Genomic DNA, 16,446 nt, shown 5'->3' on the forward strand with positions numbered 1-16,446 from the left:
GCCATGGAGTTTCCATGCGGACGGCCCTGGGGGGCCCTGGTGGGGAAGCACCCCCGTGACCGCCAGTGCTGCCGGGCACTCACCCGTAGGGGGCCTCAGGCAGACCTCCCGCAGGAAGTCCCTGTGCTTGCTGAGGTGCTTGTGCAGAGCCTTCTCTCGGATGCCGCGCGGGTGGAGAGCCCGCAAGGTGGCCTCCAACTCCTCGGGACCCCGGATCCACCACCAGCCCGCGCGCATTTCTGCAGGGAGAGCCAGGAGCATGAGGGCAATGGCTGACAGAGGACACACAGCTCCTCTGACCGACTTCCTCATCAAGGTGCTCACCTGCAGGCACGGGCTGGGCCGTCCGCTGAATCAGGTATCTTTGTTCCATCTGCTTGAAAAACTTGCTAGGGGGCCGACCCCTCCGTTTGGGCGGCCCGAGCCCTGCTGGGCTTTGGGACCCTTTTCCTGCCCATCTCTTGGAAGCTGAGACGGAGAAGGGGGTGGAGAAGAGTAGCTTTGGGGAACAAGGTTTGGCAGCACTAGGTCTGTTCACCTGTTAGGAGAAATTTGAAAGGTCAGGGTACAAAGGATGAGGTGGAAAAGAGGAAGTAGGGAGGAAAATGGAGAGTGAGGGAGGGCATGGAGAGAGGTCTAGTCCAAAGCTGAAGCACCCACCTACCCACCTACTTATGGATCCCCTCTCCCTCCCTCTAGGGGGTTTGGGGGGGGGGCGGCTAAGCTATGGCTCTTACTGGCTGAGAAGAAGCAGGAGGCGTTGGTGGATCAGGGGTGGGACCATCCTCTGAGGCACAAGGGGATGTCAAGGGAGCAGCATCACAGGGTGTCCGAGGGAGCAGGTTGAACCAAGGGCCCCGGGGGTTGGGGCGATCAGGCTGGCTGGGCTCAGGCTCCTCAGGATACATTGGGGGTCCAGGCTCTAGCTTGCCAGGGCTGCTGTCAGGTGTGAGGACAGAGCTGCTCAGCAAGGATCCATGGCTCTGGGTTTGACTCAGCCAGGAGAGGAAGGCTGACTGGCTGAGGTCATGCTGGCTCTGGCCCAAGGACATAGGGGAGTCCTCTGGCTCCAGAAGCCCATTGAGGGCCTGCTCCTGCACCTGGGCCTGGGCCTGGGTCTGCTCCTGGGCTTGGGCAAATTCGTGCTCCTCCTTTGCCACAAGTGATATGGGAATCTCAGGCTGCTCAGGGACAGGCTTGGTCTTTCTGGGCCTACCCCTCGCCCGAGCACAAGGTGACCAAGTCTTGACATTTCCTTCAGCCAGTTCCCTCTTCACTGCCAAGAAAGGAGGTGTGGAGGGGGCTGGAGCAGCTGCTCCCTTTGGGGAGTCAGGTTCCTGTTTTATCACATCCTCCAAGGCTATGGAGAGAAATGAGAGGTTCAAAATACAAAATTAACACTTCCCTCCACTTTTGCCTCAGGTTCTAGACCCTTCTCCCCAATTCTTCCACAAAGTTTTCTATGACAGTTACAGTAGTTTAGAAAGAACACATACACATACCCTTTACAATGGGAGAGGATGTTCAAAGCCCAGACTCCCAGACTGCCCAGAGACCAATCACGGGAAAGACAGAAGCACCAACCTGTGGCTTCCTCAGCCCCTTCCACAAAGACCCCAGACAAGTACGGCAGCACCCAGTATCGCCGCCTGTATCGATCCTGGCCTAGAGAAACTGCCCTCAGCATCTGGGACGAGTGGAGTAACTTCTTGCGGAAAAACAGCTGGCGCTGGAGAAAGACGAACCCAAGGCTCTAGCCAGCCGTGCACAGGGCTGCCTCAACACTGCCACAAAGTAGGCCTCAACAGCTGTACCCAATCTGGGAATTTGGGGTAAAGCATGCCATTACCTTGGTGAGTTTTTCTATCTGTCGCTCTAGCTCAGAAATACTGAATGCTTGGGCATCACCCTAGAGAGGAGAGGGCAGAGATAAAGATGCTGGTTAAGAGTCAGTCAAGAAGTGAGGAGCTTAGAGAATAGTCTCTACTACACCAAGAAAGCTAAACGTCCCTCAGCACACCCCCCATTCCAGAATGGCACCTCTTCATCTCGGCGGCCCCGCCGACCCTGGGAGGCTAATGCTGCCGCCGCCTCTTCTTCTTCCTCTTCTTCCATGCCACTGGTCTCCTCTGGGATCCGGGAGCTTCGCCTCCGGCCTAGGCTCTCCTCTGAGCCAAGCAGTTCTGCCTCAGACCGCCCAGTTCGCTTAGCCAGAGCCATTTTCAGCCTGGGAGTGGGAGTTGGGGTGCAGAAAGGAGAAGGGAAAGAGTAATAAAGAAAACTGACCCTAGCAGCATGAGCAGCCCTCTTCACCTCCTCCCCAATCCAACTCAGCCCCATGGTGGAGAGCACCAGGGCTCCTGGAAGCCAGAGGACTCTACCTGAGGCCCATCACCTGCTCTACCCCTACCTCCGAAGCCGGCCTTCAACAATCCATTTGTTCCTCCTGTAGCTGGACATGTTCTCAAGGGTCTTATCAATCTCACTGTATGGGAACAGAGACGAGGTCTGAGGAAGGGCTCATGGAGAAGAAGAGAGCAAAACTGGAAAGGGGCCCCCCATTCAGACAAGCTGAGTGCTGCTATCCACATAAGACACAGACTGGGAAACAGACACTGTGGAGGCGTCTCCTCTCCTGGGGAGGGTGTGGGGGTCTCATCTCACTGAGCTGGCCCCAGAGCCCCTCCAGGCCCTCAGGCTCTAAACCCCTGCAGGCTCACCAAGGTCAAGCTGTGGCTCCTTACTTGATGATGAGGTCGGAGCCGTTGAGCTCATGTACCAGGAAAGCCAGCACTGCAGCCTTCTGCTGGGGCGCCTGCGCCTGGAAAGGTTTGGTGCGCAGGCTGTCGCACACTGCAGGCTCTACCCCATAGGCCATGAGGAAACAACGGAGGATCTCTGACACGTTGTCCCTTGTCAGCGGGATCTCGGATACCTTTTCTCCCAGGATCTTCAGTGACTGGAGAAAAGCAAATGAGATGAGGAGAAATGGGAAAACGAAGGGAGAAGCCAGCCAGCCCGGCTCTCAATCCTCCCATCCTGACGCGACAGGCCCTCACCTGGCAGTAGGCAGGTAGGCCAGGGTCACAGAGAGCAGCCCGAAGCAGCCTCACCAACATGTCCTGCACCTCGCCCAAGGCCTCGCCTTGGCACAGCAGCCCCTCCTGCAGAGCCCCCAGGCTGGGCACATCCTTGGCTGGATCCAAGCCGAGCACTTTGCCAAAGCTGTGCAGGAACTCCACAATGGTCAGGCAGTGTGAGAAAGCACTACCGGGTAACACCAGACCAGGAATTCTTGAGAAGTCAGGCAGGGGCTGTGGAAGTGAGAAGGAAGGCAAAGGGCACCAGGCCCCTTGTCAAAGAGACCAAGAAGATAAGAGCCAGGAGAAGGAGAGTCCTTCCAATTGCCCTTCATCAAAAACATAACCACATCCACTTCCAGACATGACCAAAACAACACATATGTTTTGTGACTATCTTTCCTCAATATAAGGGAAGGCTTTTTTTTAAGGTTTTTTTTGTGGGGTGGGGAAACAGAAGAGTTACAGAGTGGTGATAGTGAGGGGAAAAGACGTTCGATGACACATTCGACAGAAATACGCCGGCGAGGACAAGTTCAGAAGGGGACATAAAGCATGGTAATGTTGGCACTACTATGTTAAGTTAGATGCAGATAGCTAGAAGAGCTTCACTTTTTCCATAGGAAAGCCTACTTTTCTGGACCTCTTTGTATATGTATATAATCATGTTTGTTAATGATTTTCAAGCTATGCATGCACGCAAACGTACACTTTTTAATGTCTCTATAAGGAATTGTGGCAAGATGGATGAGTTGATGGTTATCGCACACTGGCCTGTTCTGGAAATTAATCTGGAATTATGCCAAGAAACTGACTAAAATGTCCACAACCTTTCACCCAGAAACTCCAATACTAGTCATATATCCCCATGGAGGTCAATAACAAAAAGAAAGGTCACACATTGCACTAAATTATCTACAGCAGCACTTTTTGTGGTAGCAAAGAACCAGAAACAAAGTAAATGAGCACTGACTGGGAACGGCTAAACAAACATGAATGCAATGAAATACGACCGTACTATAAGAAACGAAGAATATGATCAAAACAGAGAGACACGGGAAGACCCATCTGTATGAACGGATACAAAGACAAGCAAGCAGGTCCCCAAAACCAGCACATACAGTGACCACAACAATATAAACAAGCAACAAAGACCACTGAAACTGAATACTTTGAAATGATGAAAACCAAGCTTAGTCCCAAAGAAGAGACATGAGGAGGGAGGAGGAACATACTGAGAAATGCAAGTGGTGTAAACACAAAAGATATCAGTAAAAACTTCAAATAAAACCCCAGCGTCTGCAGGGCTGTTGCTTCTTCCTGCTTGGACCCCAACCTCCTAAGTCACCTGGTGGTCAGCCAAGCACATGTCCTCGGTGGGCTTCTTCATCTCCTCCAGGATCATCTGCTGTCGCTGCCGCTCCTCCAGGCGCCGCTGGGGGGCTGACACGCGTTCAGCTTTGCAGGCTGGTTTAGCCTCCTCCTTCTCCTTTGGTCTGACCTTCTCTTTCCTGACTTTCTCTTTCAGTGTATCTGCCTTTGCTTTTACCTTTTCCTTCTCGGCCTATTTATCCAGGGAAAAAAAGAAAGGTAGGTACAGATGATGTTGAGCCAGCGTGGCTATCCCCAGACACAAACAGCCGGCGGGCCTAGAAAGCACTGTGACTCAGCTGCCTGTGACTTCTAGTCTGAGCGCCTCTTCTGTGCCAAGGGCTAGAGATGTCGACAAAGGCAAAAGGCGGTCCCTGCCCTCAAGGAGCTAATAGTCTAACAGGGGAGACAACATACAAACAACTGTACAAATAAGGTTATGTATGCATATTATGAATGTGTGTGTGCTTATGCCTCATGTATATCATATACACACACACACACACATAGATGAGAAATTACAGATCTTCAGCAGAGGAAGTTCCACATTAGCAATAAGGAAGATTGGGACAGTCTTCCTACAGAAGGTGGGATGTCAGCTGAGACTCGTAGGAAGCCAGAAGGGAGGACATTCCAAGTGTGGGGGAGAGGGGAAACCCTCAGTCAGGAGACAGCAATTTCTTGCATGAAGAAAGCAAGGTCAATGTCACTGGACTGTGGAGTGCATGGGGGATGTAGGGTATAAAGAAGCCTGGAAAGGTAGGAAGGGGCCAGGTGATGAAGGCCTTCCAAAGCCAAACAGAAAATTTTATATTTGACCTTGGAGATGACAGGGAGCCAGTGAAGCTGAGTGAATAGGGGGTCACATGGTCAGATCTGCACCTTAGGAAGACTCCTTTGGCAGCTGAGTGAAGGATGGACTGGAATGGAGACAAACCCTTACCCGACAAACTAGTGAGGCAGGGTCAGGGTGGTGTCAGTGGCAAGAAAGGGGCACGACAGTCAGGGCTCGGCCCGTGGATGACAGAAGGAGACTGAGGAGGTGAGGGTGACAGCTGGGTGGTGAGCCTGGGTGGCTCAGAGGGCAGGCCCACCCTCCGTGACAGAGAAGGCCTTCCTCACTCACATCACCTTCTGGCCTCCTGTCTCCTCCCTCTGCACACAGACTCACACTTACCTTGGATTTCTTCTTAATTTCCTTCTGCCTGGAGCTTTTGGCTTCTTGTTTCCGTTGGTTTTTGGCCTGCAAACCACAAAAAAGTGAATCCCTTGTAAAACCTCCGCTATCTCTGCTTGAGCTACAGACTCCAAACACACACGGAGCAACAGGGTAAATGACAGGGGACCAAACTCCCTGGCCCAGAAATCACATGGCCCCTCCCCAGCATGGGACTCAGACAATCAAGCTGCACTAGCTTTGCTTGAACTAATTATCAACATAAAGAGGACTGGAGAGGAGGATCCCTGAAGAACTCTTAGTGTAACATTACTGAGTTTTATGGATGACAGAACAACGGAAGGGGTTTGTTTATTATTCCTCCTTGATACTGGTGGGTGCTAGTGGGTGCAGGGCAGGGAGGAAGGATGCGGCATGTCTAAAAGATGGCTGATTTGCGCCTTCCCCTCCCCTGAAATATACCTTCCTTCTTATCTTCTTCTTGATCTTACTCATCTTGACCTTTTCTCCATCACTTGGGGCATCTGTGCAAACAGAGGAAGAAAAGAGGATGAGGTGGGGAGAACTGGTCCTCCAGGACCAGTGATCTATCCCTGGACAAGAGTTTTTCCATAACCCAAATGGTCCCCAGAGTTCTCAAAAGAAGCCATAGTGGCCTAGGTCACAAAATGCAGAAGAGGAGACCATTCTGAGTAGTTTAGAGAGCTCAAATGTCTTCAGAAGCAAGTGGAGTCATCTTTGTAACTAATCAGTTTGGTGTTAGAGATGGCATTTTACTAGGAAGAAGGGGGAAGATGGGGAGAGGGAACAAGCATTTATACACACCTACTATGGAGAAAGGTACTACGCTATGCACCTTCTCACAACAACCCTGAGAGGGAGGTGCTATTATTATCCCCTTTTATAGATGAGGCAAACAGAGGCAAAGTAACTTGCCCAGGTTCACACAACTCTTAAGTGTCTAAGGTCGGTTTTGAACTTGGGTCTTCCTGACTCTAGGCTCAAGAATCTATCTACCTAGCAAGATGGACTCTTAAAGTAGGGCAACCTGTGGGAGAAAAGGGCAGCAGAAAGACAAGAAAAGGAAAGCATTTCCCTCTGCTCTCTCTGGGGCAAATGCCAAAGATTTAGGTGACCCTGACATGCCTCAAGTCCTAACTTGAGTCATGCTACCTCCTTTATCCAAAGGGCACAATTTCAGATTCTCTGGCTGGTTTCAGGTGAATTTTTCTCCATTGATAGTCCTAAATTTCCCCCCAAAGATGAGACAGTTTTCTAAAACAGTAACTCTTCTAGAATGTATATGCTGCCTCTTAGAAGATATGCTTTCATATAAAGTTTTCTCTCAGGCACAAATTAAAAAATTTAGAAAGACATTTAATAAAAATCCAGTTATCACCTCTTAAGTCTCATTAAGAAACTCTCATCAAAGGACCCACATGTACAAAAATATTCATAGCAGCTCTTTTTGTGGTGGCAAAGAATTTGAAATTAAGAAGATGCCCATCAACTGGGGAACGACTGAGCAAGTTGTGGTATATGAATGCAATGGAATACTACTGTGCTTGAAGAAAGGACTGTTACCTGTGACTAGACTGGTCAGAGCCACAGACAGAATGGGATGGCAGGCTCTGACGCACTTACCATTTCCAGAAAAACCTGGAAAGAATCGTATGGTCTGATCCTGAGTGAAGTGAGCAGAACCAAGAGAACGTTGTACACAATAACAGATATGCTGTGCGATGACTAATATTGATAAACTTAACCTTTCTCAGCAATACGAGGACCGAAGACATCTCCAAAGGCCTCGTGATGGAAAATGCTATCCACATCCAAAGAAAGAGCTATAGAAGTTGAATTGCTATTTTTTTTCCTCTTCTCTTGAGTTTTGTTTCCTCTTTCTGGTGGTTCCTCCTATTGGTTCTAATTTTTACTTACAACATCACTAATGTGAAAAATATGTTTAATAGGAATGTATATGTATAGCCTGTATCAGATTGTGCGCCGTCTTGGGAAGGATGGGGGGGAGGAAGGGGGAGAAAAATTTTAAACTCAAAAGCATATGGAAGTGATTGTTGATAAATCAAAATAAATTAATAAAAAATTTTTAAAAACTGTCATCTATTTCAAGAGTTTTGGTGAATTTTCTCTGGGAAGGCCAGTATGCATGAGTGGGGTCAAGTTAGCAGCCCAGGAAAATGTCAGTAGTAACGGATTTTGAGGACAGGTGGGGCAGGAAAGTAGGCACCTTTTCAGGAACAGTTGAAAGCAAGAACTTAGGATAAAGGCAGAAAACTGGCCAGGCTAAGGGACTTTACAGCCACATTACAAGTTGGGGTAGAAGGTAGAGACATCTGCCCCACAAGATTCTTGGAAACCCCAGACACTGAGCAATAACTCAAGAGTGCTCACAAAGGGGTCTGGCCCCAGGGGGGGGGAGGGAGAGGGTGACTACCCTTACCTGTACCTTCAAGCCTCTTCAGGAGTCTGGTATCTGTCTTGCTCAAAACCTCAGTGATTTTGACTTTGGGGGGCCGCCCACGTCCTCGTTTCACTTTGGGCATTTCCTTGGCTTTGGCCTTCTCAGTGTTGCGGGGACGACCTCGTTTGCCAGTGATGGCCTGGATGCGGGAAGGTATCTCCTCCACTGAGAGCTGTACCCATTTCAAGCCCTGGAGTAGGAAGAAGAGCTGGACTGAAGTCATGAGGGGGAGGATGGGAAAGGACCAGGAATGACCTTCATGCTGGTGATGTGGCTCTTTGATCTCACCACCCCCAAGTCCACAGACCTTCCAAGACTGGCTGAACAAGGCTGTGGACCAACTTAAGTACACTAAGAACTATACCTCGGGGGTATCCCGTTCTTCATAGAAATCTCCAACAGGCATCCTAGGGCTGAAACTGAAATGTTCCCGGCGAACGTGGTGTACAACATTTCGGCTCAGGTACTATGAAGAGAATGAGACATTTCTGAAGATATCAGGCCTCCTCTGACACCCAGTGACTGACTCTCTACCACATTCCCTATGGCAGACTTTAGGTGTGAGCGTGGGCACATGTATGTGTGTGTACGTACGTGTGTGCACGCGTGTGTGTCTATGCGTGTAAGTGAACTTCTACCCTGCCCCAAAGATAGTCAGTGACTGCTATATTACCTTAATCACTTCTGGAAACTGTTTCATCCTCTTTCCACAGGGGCCATAGTACCACGTCTCCCCCTGCCACCGGTGGCTGCCCTTCTTTATTCGAACCTCTCTCCGCCATCTGTCATGGAAGCACATGGCCCCTACTACCACATCACCCACCCTCCTGCACCCACCCCACCCACCCAGCATTGAGCAGCAAGCCCTTTGTAACCCTTTGTCTAATGGCAGTGGGAGGCAGAGCCCAAAAGGCGAGCTAGTTTAACCCATTCATTTTACAGATGAGGAAACTGAGGCTCAGAAAATTTCACTGACTGACTTCAAGTCACACTAGGGTCAGAAATGGAATCTGAACCTAGGTCTTCCTGACTCCATTACCACCATCCCACAGTAGTATCTAGATGCTAAAGGGTCACGGAAAGGAGCCTGAAGTTGATGGAACTCCATCAGCTCGAGAGAAGGCTAAGCCAAGAGGGACTTTCTCTTCCATGGTCATCCAGCTAACACTCAGGCCCTATAAATCTCCTTCCTGGTGTCTTACAGGTCGGAGCTATAGAGATTTACAAAGGAAACTGGAGGCATAATAAAAAAGGAGAAAGTGAAAAGGGCATTGACGTAGTCAGGCAGGAGAGAAAGCTCACTGCTGACTTGAGGCAATGACTCAGGGGACAGGGTTTGGTTATGAACTCTGCATTCTGAGAAGCATCACTGCTAGCAGCCGGCTGAGCCTTATCTCCCAAACAAACTTCTAATCACAGCACAGGACTGTGACCCCAAGTAGCCAAAAGGAGCAGGGGGCACATGGGGAGCAGCCAGGGAGGCAGCACTACCAGACCCAAGGTGGGGCAGCTAGCTCACTCCCTGTAGTCTCCTGTTCCCTCCCCTACTCCTCCACAGAACTCTCTCACAAGCCACCAAAATCCAAGTCTGCTGCTACTCCACCCTGAAAGCTGCCCCAGCCCAGCCTAGCTGGATGACTCAGAGATCTGAGGCCACCTGCCAGGCCGAGGGAGGAGTCAACTGAGCCCCTTAAGCAGTTAGCTGTTGGGGTGGAGGACAGGCTACCATGTGGTAAGGAAGGAGGAGGGGCAGGGAAGGGCACAGGAAACCTAGTCTCTCACAGCAGAAAATAAAATGTTGTAGACATCTGCCTTGACCCCACCCCAATCTATTTGGCCCGGAGTATCCAGGTTTAGAAAATGCCCCCTCCTCTTGGGTTTTTCAAAATTAAAGACTCGAGCACCTACCCATGCTGAAGGGGAAATCGAACCTCTTCTGGGGTGGCAATCCGTCTCCGAAGGACATCTCCTGAGGGGAAAAGTGGACATACCCAAAGGGAAGGAAACCGGTAAGACAAATGTGTGGAAAGAACACAGAACTTAAATGTTAGGAATGCTGGGTTTAAGCCCTAGCTTTCTACTTCTTTTTCTGTGACCTTGGGTAAGTCATCTCCTCCCTCTAAGACTCATTTTCCTCATCTGTAAAACTGACAATCTTGGCCCAGAAGAAGGGATAAGGCTGGGGGCCAGGCTGCTCAAGCTGTCACATGTGTAAGCTGTATCAGCTGGTTTTGTTACCCGTTTCTCTTTGTTACAAGGAAAGACTCACTTGGGGCAGAAAGGGATGACTCTGATATAAAAAACAAAAGGAATCAACCCTCTTCTTTTATTTAGGATGGTTTCTGAAGTGCCTCAATCTCAACCAAAGCATGCGTGGAGGGTGGAGACTAGCAGCAGCCAGCCAACCTTGCTGGGTAGAAAGGACTGTTACCTGTGACTAGACTGGTCAGAGCCACAGACAGAATGGGATGGCAGGCTCTGATGCACTTACCATTGCCAGAAGCACCGCCTCCCCCCTCAGCCTTGTCTTCAAGGTCAGGGGTACATCCAGGACCACTGCTCCCGTCCGTGTCTGTGCCCTCCGGGGACAGGTGAGCCGGGGCTGACTGTGCAAGGCCCGGGGAGACAGCTGCCGTGCTCATCTCCACTTCTTCCTGTTCTGGATCACTCCCATTATTCAGCTCGAAGCTGCCATCTAGAACCAGAAAGGCCAGACAAAGAATCCACTAAAAAGGGAGGAATGACAACGATTCCACCTCCTCATCCCGACGTTTATTTTCTCCTTCATTTCTAGGGATGAAGGGGTATGGCCACTGTCACTGTGGGCTCCTACAGGGCCACTGCTTAGCTCAGTGCCTGGTCCATAATAAACACTTAATAAACAGCTTGTTGATTTGACTTTCAGAAGTATTTAACCTGGAGCCATCAGAGTCCTTGGAATCCCTTTCCCCATTTTGAACCTTAGAGCTTCACATGCCTAAATTCTGAACAGAGGGACGACTGAAGATCCAGCTTCCACAACTGCCTCCATGCCCTGTTTCTACCTTCCAACAAGTAGGCTTATCAAAACTTCAATATTTTCCCACAGCCTTTATCAGTCCTTATATCATCATCCTCCCTTATTCTCTCTTTACCCTCCCAGCCAACAATCTCCCAGACACCCACCTTGTAAAACAGACTCCCCTAGCACAGGAGGTGAGGTGGGGTTGGCAAAGATTGAGGTTGAAGTCTGGCTGTCATCTGCCAGGAGACTGAAGGCAGTGGAATTGTTGAGGGAAGGGCACTCAAGGGCTGAGATGTCAGGGCTATCTCCAAGGGGCAGCTTGTCCTCTTCACCCACCAGCTCCGCGTCATCCATCCCATAGAGCCCACTGCTCCCTGGCTCTGTTGATAGAAAAGGGAAGAAGAGTGAGATATTTAAGCACAACTCTTCTAGGGCTTGGGATTGCTCCTGCTATCCAGAACGCCATGGCTGTGAAGATTCTGACATCAAATGAGAGGATATGTGTAACTGGATGTTCAGGGTATGTGCTTAGGGGAAGCCAGGGAGCTAGCAGCTCTTCAGCAACCCAAAGAGCAGTACTTAATTGCTATCTACTCCAACAAGCTGTTGTCACGCATCAAGGGGATAGGATAGGAGAGTGTGGTCCAGACAAAGTCTGAATGGGCCTTGACTCCTTGGAGAAAGAACTGTTTTCTCAAAGTTTAGAATGTGCCCCTTTTATTAAGTTCAAGAACTCCGCTACTTTCCTTGTTTCCAGCAAGGTTAAAAAGTCCCTGTCCAGCAGACTGTTCTATCTCGGTACCCTCAGCCAAGAAGGGCAGAAGGCCCCTTGGGAAATAACCAAAGCCAGCTCAAGCTTGGTTTACCCAAATATTTCTAGTTATCTTTTAGACTGCTGTATCATTTAGCAATATTCATGAGACTGGGAGCCTCAAAGCTCCTTGTGCTTCTCCCAGATTGTCAATGCTACCCAAGCAGCAGGTGGGTGGGTTGTAAAGTGCCTCAAGCCTCCAAGCCCACCTGGAGCCAGTGAGTCAAAGGGCTCCAATGGATCTTCATCAAGGATAGGCGAGTCTTCCAGCTGTTCCGGAAGCTGTGAGGGGTCATCCAGGCAGCTCACTGTAGGGTCAGGGACCAGGACTGAGACCTCTTGGTGCAGTGATTCCACAGAAGGGGCTGAGCTGGTATAGCCACAGATCTTCAATTCTAGGAGAGTCCAGGAGAAGGCAAAGAAACCCAGGTCAGAACCATGGATGAGCTCACTCAACCTGGAGCAGGCAGAACAGCTTTAGCAAAAGGTCACTAACTCTGGGCAAGCAGAGATGCCCGACAGCAGCTTCACCTAGGGCAGGGCAGAATGAGGTCATAGACAAGACCTCACTCTCATGTTCTTAGAAGAGTTTTTCATCTAGAGGGAACAAGAGACAGAGAAAGCAACGACTTGGTTCTGAAGAGAATCACTTTGGCACTTAGCAGCTGGGAAGAGCCAAGGGTAAGCCAGGTTGTTATTATGGTGAGAGTAGGGGGGGGTACATGGTAGGAAGGAGGGGTTACCTCATATGTACACATATACCCAGTGAAAATCGACAGATGGGATGGAGAAAAGCAAACAAGCAAGACACTGAGGTCTGGACTGCTCCTTTCTCTCCCCTGAATGCCAGCTGATCAGAGGCTTGGCAGAAACTGGGAAGGCAAGCTGACCACCTCCTTCAGGAGGAGTGCCTGGCTGGCCTATGACCTGTGTTCCTGGGATGCTGTTTCACCCTCTTCAGTGCCACATGCCAAACCCCCTCCTTGGCTTTCTGATGAAGGCACTTGCAAGGATTCTTGGGGTGGAAGGGGTGGGGGAAGGGAGTGGTGGTTCCTGGCTTGCCCACCTGCCCTGCCCAGGCTGTCGGCTCCTCGTGAGCTTGAAATAATTCGACCTCCTACTCTTGAGCAGCCGCTACTGCCACAAGAACACCAGCCGCTTGGCTCTGCTGATCACCAACATGCAAATCAGCCTCCACTGCAGAGCGGGAAAGACGGGTTCTTCTTGCCTCAGGAACAGGCCACAGCCCCAAAGCCCTGCTTCTCTCCCTCCCCTCCCAGGCCTTCCCAGCCCATCCCCGTACCTGGCTGTTCTTCTTCCAGCTCCAGGCTACCCACCAAACCAGTGCCATTCTCTGCCACAATTGGGGCTAGCTCCTTATCGGCTGCCTCACCAGGGTGTTCATCGTGTTCAGGATCCTGGGAAGGTGCGAAAGGCTGGACACTGGAGCCCAGCATGGGAGAGGGTGGTGAGGAGGTGAAGAAGCCAGGGGGTCCATTGGATATCACCTCAAAATTCTGATCAGGGAAAGAGTCATATAGTTCTTGTGAGTCAAAATTGAGTCCCATGGGACTCTGGGTGCCATTGGCCCAGAACTCTTGGTTACCAGCTCGCAGGTTAGTGTTTTGACTTGGGGGCGAGCCCTGCCGACTGCCCCCAATGGTGCCGTTGAGTGGAGGGTATTGTCTGTGGCCTGAGAACTGGGAAAGAAGGGGTGGATCTTTAAGGTTGCTGCCAGTACTGGCAGGTGGATATTGCGGATAGTTCCAGAGACAGTCATAGGCCACGTTGGGGTGATGGAGGTGGGAAGTGCCAGAGGAGTGGGGAGAAGAGTTCAAAATCCCTGAAGTAGTGTGAGATACAGTAGATAAGCCATTAACATTCACATCACCATTCAAACCTGTGAGAGGGAGGGAAAAGAAAGGCATCAGTTATCTCTCACCAAGATGTGCCTGCAAGTGCCTGCCAAAAGAGCCCTACACCAAGAGCACTGCCTAAGGGGAGGGGAGACAAGAAGGGGGGATTTCCCCTCTGCTATATTTGGCCTCCTGTCTCCAGGGAACGCCATACCCAGATACTCCTGGCTGTAAGCATAGCAACTACTGCTGAGGGTGCTGTGTTCGGGAAGCACTAAGTGGGGGATTGGGGAGCTCTCACTTTCCCATGGGAGCCACCAGAAGGAAGCTGGCTGCTCCGCATGTTCAGCACTCTATTTTTTGATATAAAGTTACAAGACTCCCCACAGTGGCCTCTATTTCTTCTCATCTCCAGAAGAACCCAGCAGTCACCAAAGGGCTATGTGGAATCTACCTCAGGCCCTCAGAATCATTGCTCAGCTCACTTCTCTCCTCCCTAGGCTGGACTGTTCATCCCTCCCCCTCCTGCCTGGCAGGAGAAGCCAAGCAGCCAGTAGGGACAGGCTCCACCTCAGCAGCACATACAGATCCAGGCTAAGAATAGCTTTTTCAGTCACCCCAGCGACAAGATCCCAGCTCAGGGGGCTGGGCTTAGCCCCTCCTCACAGCCACTGGAGGGGAATGAATGTGCAAGGGAAGAGGGGGGAATCTTCGTGACCAGTGATGTAGACTCCAGCTCTCACTGCCAACAGGCAGGAAAGCTGGCAGCCTGGGAGCTGGGGGGGAGGGAGAGAAGAGGCACCAAGACAGGCAGGTGAGAGGCCCTTCAACAACGACATGAGGGACTAAAGGGGCACATGCTCCAGCCCTGCAGGAAATCCTGCTCACAGACCCCTCCAGAGAGGGGAGGACAAGAAGATGGGCACTAGGATCTGTCCGTCCACAAGAGGCACAGGGGCTTCTCTCTGCCTCCAGTCCAATTCCCCTGGATCCAAGGAGGATTACAGGCACTTGGCAGGGTTGTGGTGCAGAGTAGCTGATCAGCCAAATCCAGGCAAAGACCTGATCCCAGCAGCAAGACTTCCATTCAGAAGTATATACCCTTAATGAGGCACCAGCTGAATACTGAAACCTTCCCAGGGTTTAGGATGGACACAAGAGCTCACAGCTTCTACTTTTTCTCCATGCATCTGTGTGGGTCAGGCAAACTGGGGAGAATCTAGAAACTCATCTCTCCTACCCCAACTGCCATTCAAAAAAAACCCACCTAGTATCCAAGGCTTGTCTCTATATTCCCTCCCCCACCCCCTGCCACTAGCTATTATTCAATGGATTTAGAAAAGACCTTAGAGGTCACAAATTCCAACCCCCTCAGGACCGACGGGAGGAAACTGAGATAGGAAGAGCTAAGTGACTTGTCCAGAATCACTGTAAGAGCCCCAGGACAGGCCTTCTGTTCTGTCCACCAAACCCAAAGGAGCACCATTCCCCCTCCCTGACCTCTGGAAGAAGCAAAGGGACAGAGCCACCACAAGAACACCTTGAGATGGAAAAGCCAGGAAGCCTCCTGCAGCCTCCTTCCCACTGAACCTCAGACAAATCAGAGGCCTGACATTATTGCCTCAAACACAGAGCCACCTGGAGCAATGACAGGAGCCTACTGCTTCCCGTTGCCCTCCTCTTCTTCTTAGATGCTGGATTCCCTTCTAGCAGCTAGCACTCTACTGGTGGATCCCTTTCCCTCTAGCAGGAGCAGGCTCAGGAGCCCACACTAGTATCAAAGAGGAGCCAAATCTCCCACAATTTGCTCTGAAGGAAAGAAGCCCCTCCCCTGCCCAGGCAATCTCACCCTCACACTCACTTTTCCCTTGCTGAGAGAAGTTCATGGGAGACCCGTTAGTGTAGAGGCCCTCCCCTGAGGAGGGGGAGGGTTTCAGTCCTGAGGCAGCAGGTGCAGGGGGAAGGCCAGTAAAGTTAAAATGGTCGTTTGCCTCCATTTCTGTGGGAGGGGAAAGAAAAAAAAATAATGGAGGTTAAACAAAGTCATGTCACCTGGAATCTACCACCTACGTACTTCCTGGGGAGGAAACCTCCTTCCATCTACAGTGTACTCACTTGCCTCCCACTTCAGCACTGCCAGAGCAGGAAGGAGGAACAATGCTCCCCTTCCCCTCATCATCACCACCAGTGCAAACCCCTGTTAGAAACAATCTCCAAAAGCCAACTCAGCTTGGGGATGGAACATGAAAAGTGGCAAGAGAAGCCACAATGCCAGAGTGACAGAAGACCCTTTCATTAGCTCCAAGCCCAACTCACACTCCCTATCTCAGAGGTCTGCTTTATCCACGATATTTTGGTCTATCTCACTTCCCTTTTCAGTTCAAGGGTAAAGACCAGAGCCATGGACACAAGCTGGGAAGATGATGGCAAAGCACCTCTTTTTGTTGGGGGGGGGGTCGATTGGAGTGCCAAAGAAGATGAGATAATCTGACAAATGACTACGCTGTACATTAGAACACCAACTTTAGCTAAAACAGAGTTTTCTTGGTTATCTTGTCCACAATCCTAGATATCCCAGGAGAGATACTACCAAACTGTTAGGTCAGAAACCTGAAAAGGGAATAACCAATTTGCCAGTATTTTAGAAGACGTGAATTGGCGGAAA

General features: G+C 50.6%; 1 protein-coding gene and 1 long non-coding RNA gene across 8 annotated transcripts in view; one reads left to right on the forward strand and one right to left on the reverse strand.

Moving 5' to 3' along the window:
• Positions 1–16,446, reverse strand: part of BAZ2A (bromodomain adjacent to zinc finger domain 2A) — a 35,017-nt gene that overhangs the window by 4,998 nt on the left and 13,573 nt on the right. For 5 of the 7 annotated variants that reach the window (XM_078145915.1, XM_078145905.1, XM_020990056.2 and 2 more), the window contains 21 exons: positions 15,631–15,780; positions 13,229–13,825; positions 12,135–12,320; positions 11,276–11,494; positions 10,602–10,805; positions 10,019–10,079; positions 8,784–8,892; positions 8,475–8,576; positions 8,090–8,300; positions 6,091–6,152; positions 5,629–5,694; positions 4,429–4,644; positions 3,060–3,314; positions 2,745–2,959; positions 2,411–2,485; positions 2,041–2,227; positions 1,850–1,909; positions 1,585–1,729; positions 738–1,360; positions 325–538; positions 84–239 (listed from right to left, as the gene is read on the reverse strand). In XM_078145915.1, coding sequence (XP_078002041.1) covers positions 84–239; positions 325–538; positions 738–1,360; positions 1,585–1,729; positions 1,850–1,909; positions 2,041–2,227; positions 2,411–2,485; positions 2,745–2,959; positions 3,060–3,314; positions 4,429–4,644; positions 5,629–5,694; positions 6,091–6,152; positions 8,090–8,300; positions 8,475–8,576; positions 8,784–8,892; positions 10,019–10,079; positions 10,602–10,805; positions 11,276–11,494; positions 12,135–12,320; positions 13,229–13,825; positions 15,631–15,778 — 4,111 coding nt within the window. In that variant the 5' untranslated portion in view covers positions 15,779–15,780. The remainder of the gene's footprint in view (positions 1–83; positions 240–324; positions 539–737; positions 1,361–1,584; positions 1,730–1,849; positions 1,910–2,040; positions 2,228–2,410; positions 2,486–2,744; positions 2,960–3,059; positions 3,315–4,428; positions 4,645–5,628; positions 5,695–6,090; positions 6,153–8,089; positions 8,301–8,474; positions 8,577–8,783; positions 8,893–10,018; positions 10,080–10,601; positions 10,806–11,275; positions 11,495–12,134; positions 12,321–13,228; positions 13,826–15,630; positions 15,781–16,446) is intronic. The other 2 variants (XM_020990059.2, XM_078145906.1) reach the window with 2 other exon arrangements.
• On the forward strand, positions 9,821–11,008 carry LOC144454277 (uncharacterized). The gene is made up of 2 exons (XR_013482637.1): positions 9,821–10,119; positions 10,445–11,008. It is a non-coding gene; the product is annotated as an uncharacterized LOC144454277 (long non-coding RNA).

This window comes from Phascolarctos cinereus, unplaced genomic scaffold, assembly GCF_003287225.1.
Source record: "Phascolarctos cinereus isolate Bilbo 61053 unplaced genomic scaffold, phaCin_HiC Scaffold_1;HRSCAF=81, whole genome shotgun sequence".
NCBI classification, from domain to species: domain Eukaryota; kingdom Metazoa; phylum Chordata; class Mammalia; order Diprotodontia; family Phascolarctidae; genus Phascolarctos; species Phascolarctos cinereus.